General features: G+C 32.5%; 1 protein-coding gene across 1 annotated transcript in view; it reads right to left on the bottom strand.

The window, feature by feature from the left end:
* The window catches only part of LOC128249583 (probable serine/threonine-protein kinase clkA), a gene marked incomplete at both ends in the record, with an annotated part of 265810 nt that overhangs the window by 90399 nt on the left and 171322 nt on the right, over positions 1-4089 (bottom strand). Inside the window, 1 exon segment of the mRNA XM_052973504.1 lies at positions 3911-3963. Coding sequence (XP_052829464.1) covers positions 3911-3963 — 53 coding nt within the window.

The following is a 4089-nucleotide window of genomic DNA, read 5'->3' as shown; positions in this document are numbered from 1 at the left end:
TTTTTCTTTTTCTCTTTTTCCATTTGAGTTACTTCCCTTATATTTAAAGGTTTTTTTTTTGTAGCATCTGTTGCCATTAATAGCGAACAAGAATATACAGTAGTTCATTGCTCTGACATTCAAACTTCTGAGTACTAATAATGACAACTGTTTACTATTTGCTCTATTAATTATAGCATTTATATATATATATATATGTATATATGTATGTGTGTGTATGTATATGTATATATGTGTGTGTGTGTGCTGTTTTTTTCCCAAATGTAGCCACATGTAAATCATTGGTATTTTTTCCCTCTGTCTTCCTTGGAATTTCTGGAACCACCGTTGACACTGGCTTATGCTTATTGTCTGATCCCTATATACTGCATGTGAAGGCACATGACTCCCTATATACTGCGTGATCCGTATTTACTGCATGTGAAGGTGCATGGCTCAGTGGTTAGAGTGTCGAGCTTATGATCGTGAGGTTGTGAGTTCGAATCCCGGACCGGGCTGTGTGTTGTGTGCTTGAGCAAGACACTTTATTTCACGTTGCTCCAGTTCACTCAGCTGTAGAAATGAGTTTCAACGTCACAGGTACCAAGCTGTATCAGCCTTTGCCTTTCCATTGAATAACATAGGTGGCATGGAAAGGGGAGGCTGGTATGTATGGGCTACTGCTGGTCTTCCATAAACGACCTTGCCCGGACTTGTGCCTTGGAAAGAAACATTCTAGGTGCAATCCCATGGTCAGTCATGACCGAAAAGGCTCTCAGCATATACTGCGTTAATATTCCTTGCACTTTCCTTTGCGTTGTTGCCTTTATTGATCTCATAAAGCAAAATATGCTGAAAATGCTCCTTTGTCACTTCCATTATAGGTTTGAAAAAATAACTGTTAAAATCGAACTGCACTCTTCAAAACGTGCACTAAGAATAAGCATAAGGTAAAATTACTACCTGCTTTTATAGCAAGTTGATGCAGGTAGTTTATCCCATCCCTCTCCGACTTTTAGTTCATACAATTTTTCAATTATTTATGGATGAGCCAATAATTTCAGAAGTTCTTAAATTTTCTTATACTCTCTTAAATCAACCATCTGAAAACGTTGTTCTTTCAATAGTTTTCTTTTAAAAAAATATTTATGTTTTGTTAAACTATTAATTTTTCTTCCGTGTGGAAAGAATACTAATAATTTTTTCCTTTTATTTTTCTTTATTTTTTTCAGGCGTTTTTAGTTATGTTGAACATGTTATTCTTGTTGGCGTTGGCGGTGCCGTTCCTCACTTCTCAGACTTCAACAAACATGTTCGACTCGGAGATGTGGTAGTATCTACGCCTGTTGACAGAAGTGGTTCACTCTATGTTCATTGCCAACGAGCTGAGAAAATTCCTAATTCTATTGGCTACAGTTATGTGACACAGTCGTGGTCGTCAACCAATCAGAACTTTCAAAAAGCTGTTGAGAACCTCAAGTGCACTGTTGAACGGAATCCCACCATTGCAAAACCATGGGATCCCTACATTGAAGAAGGGAGAGATCTCCTTGAAAGTGAAGAATCAGATTTTAACCGTCCATCTATTATGCGAGATAAGCTATTTGCAACCCAACCTAATGGTACTGTTGTTCAATACGAGCATCCAAAACCATCTGGTTCTCATTTTCAGTCCTACACAGAGGGACAGGTGACCATTAGATATGGAGTTATTGGCTCTGGCAAAATGGTAACCCAAAATGATAAGATGCGCAAGGATTTTGCCCAGCTGAATGGCATCAAGGCTTTCGATTCAGAATTTGACGCTGTTCTTGACTCGCTGGAAGGAAGTAGAAACTGCAGTTTCCTAGTAATTCGAGGAATGGCAGATTACACTGATGGAACTGGGAAGAAAGGCTGGCAACCATATGCAGCGCTTGTTGCTGCAGCATACATGAAGTCTTTGCTACATGTACTCGAATGATTATATACACACTTTTTGGTGTATATGATATATTTTCAGCTAAAAATATGCTAATATCAGCTTTGGTAAGGTTTTATTAATAAAATTACAATTGAAGTAATTTACATAACCTGCTGGTGTGGATATGTAAAAAATGAAATAAAAAAAATAATATAAATAATAAACAAAAAAAATGAATAAAAAAATATTAAATTATATAGATGTTTTATCTATATAATTCTTACTTGCTTTCTATATACATAAAACACAGATGCTAACACACTTGCACACATTTACATACACTCATGTATGCCTGTCATCACAGCCATAATAAAATTGCAGTACATTCTATACATGAACACAAGCAGTGTCACGATTCTAATACCACAAGTAAATGCATAGATAAGGATATTAAATATATATAGATAGTTATTTGATTTTATATGCAGATGTTTGCGTGCATGTATTTTCATATATACCCATATATCTGTGTATAAGTACACACACAACACACACAAATTTATATACACATACATATACATCATACATACTATACACACAATTATATATATATATATGTGTGTGTGTGTGTATATGCATTTTTTTAGATATATGCATTGCTGCAGTTTTCTCAGCTGACTTGATCACCAGCAGCTGAGAGTAAACCATGCAGCAAAATGATGTCCCATCTAGAAGGAAGACTTATACTATCAGCCCATTTAGCCCCGGTTTAATGCGCCTCTAAACTTCAGTCTGTCTTCAATGTGTTTTTGTAATATACACTTGCATATATTTAGATATATATATGTGTTGTGTATGTTTATATATGTGTATGTATATATATTATTTTTTATAAGAATACATTATATTTGTGTGCATTAATATGTATGTGGGTATGTATATATATATATATATATGTATGTATGTATGTATGTATATATAGATATATGTGTGTGTGTGTGTGTATGTATGTATATACATGTTTTTGCCTGAAAATTGTAGAGGCATGAAACTCAAGTTGTGAAATAAAATTTTAGTTTCAATAAACTATATACACACATCAATTTAAGTGACACCATATGGATTCAAATAATCCGGTAGTACTCATAAAAAAGCTTCTTTATGTAGCATTCTACAAGACAGAGAATATACAGTACGATAGAAGAGAAAAAAATGAGTGTATAAAGTCAAATAAAAGAGAAATACCTTGATGAAAATTTATTTAACAATAAGAAAATTCAAATATCATGACAAATTGTTTTGTAACTTAAAGCATGCAGAGATAATTTATAGTATTATATTTAATGATAAATAAATTACTTGCATGTCTGCATTAATGAAAAATGCAAAAGATCACATTTCTGCATTGTTAAAAATTTTTTTTTTGCATTTTGTATTAATGCAGACATGCAATTTATTTATTATTAAATACAATAATATAAATTATCTTTACTTGCTTTAAGTTACAAAACAATTTGTTATGACATTTGAATTTTCTTATTGTTAAATAAATTTTCATCAAATTTTTTCTGTTGTTTATAACTTTATACATTCATACATACATACATACATACTCACACAAAATCATGCGCACATATGTAGAAATGTAATGCATTCATAAATAAAAATAGAGTTAATAAAAAGACAGCATGCATTAATGAAAGGGATGTTAATTTCGAACAGCATAAATATTTTTCGATAGAACACATAAGTACACACACACATGCACGTACACTTATCAACACATACAGATATATGCATTCACATGCTTGCATACAAGCCCATGCCTCAGACCGATAGAAAATTGCGCAATATTCATCATTTTTCTAAACCATCGAAATAGAAGTAAAACTTGCAGTCCCTTTTTTTTTTTTTTTTTACCTGCTTTGAACTGTTTGAATGTCAACAACTGAATTTTTTAAAATCTATTATAAACACTATGTTTAAAAAAAGCACATATTTGTTCATTTGTTATTCTTTGTTTGTCATTATTATTATTATTATTATTATTATTATTATTATTATTATTATTATTATTATTACTATTATTATTGTGGCAGCGAGCGGACAGAATCGTTAGTGCACTGGGCAAAATGCTTAGCGGCATTTCGTCTGTCATCACATTCTGAGTTCAAATTCTGCCGAGGTTGACTTTGCCTTTCATCCTT

This window comes from Octopus bimaculoides, chromosome 16 (genome assembly GCF_001194135.2).
Source record: "Octopus bimaculoides isolate UCB-OBI-ISO-001 chromosome 16, ASM119413v2, whole genome shotgun sequence".
Lineage (NCBI taxonomy): Eukaryota > Metazoa > Mollusca > Cephalopoda > Octopoda > Octopodidae > Octopus > Octopus bimaculoides.
This window is presented reverse-complemented; position numbering and strand designations above follow the sequence as displayed.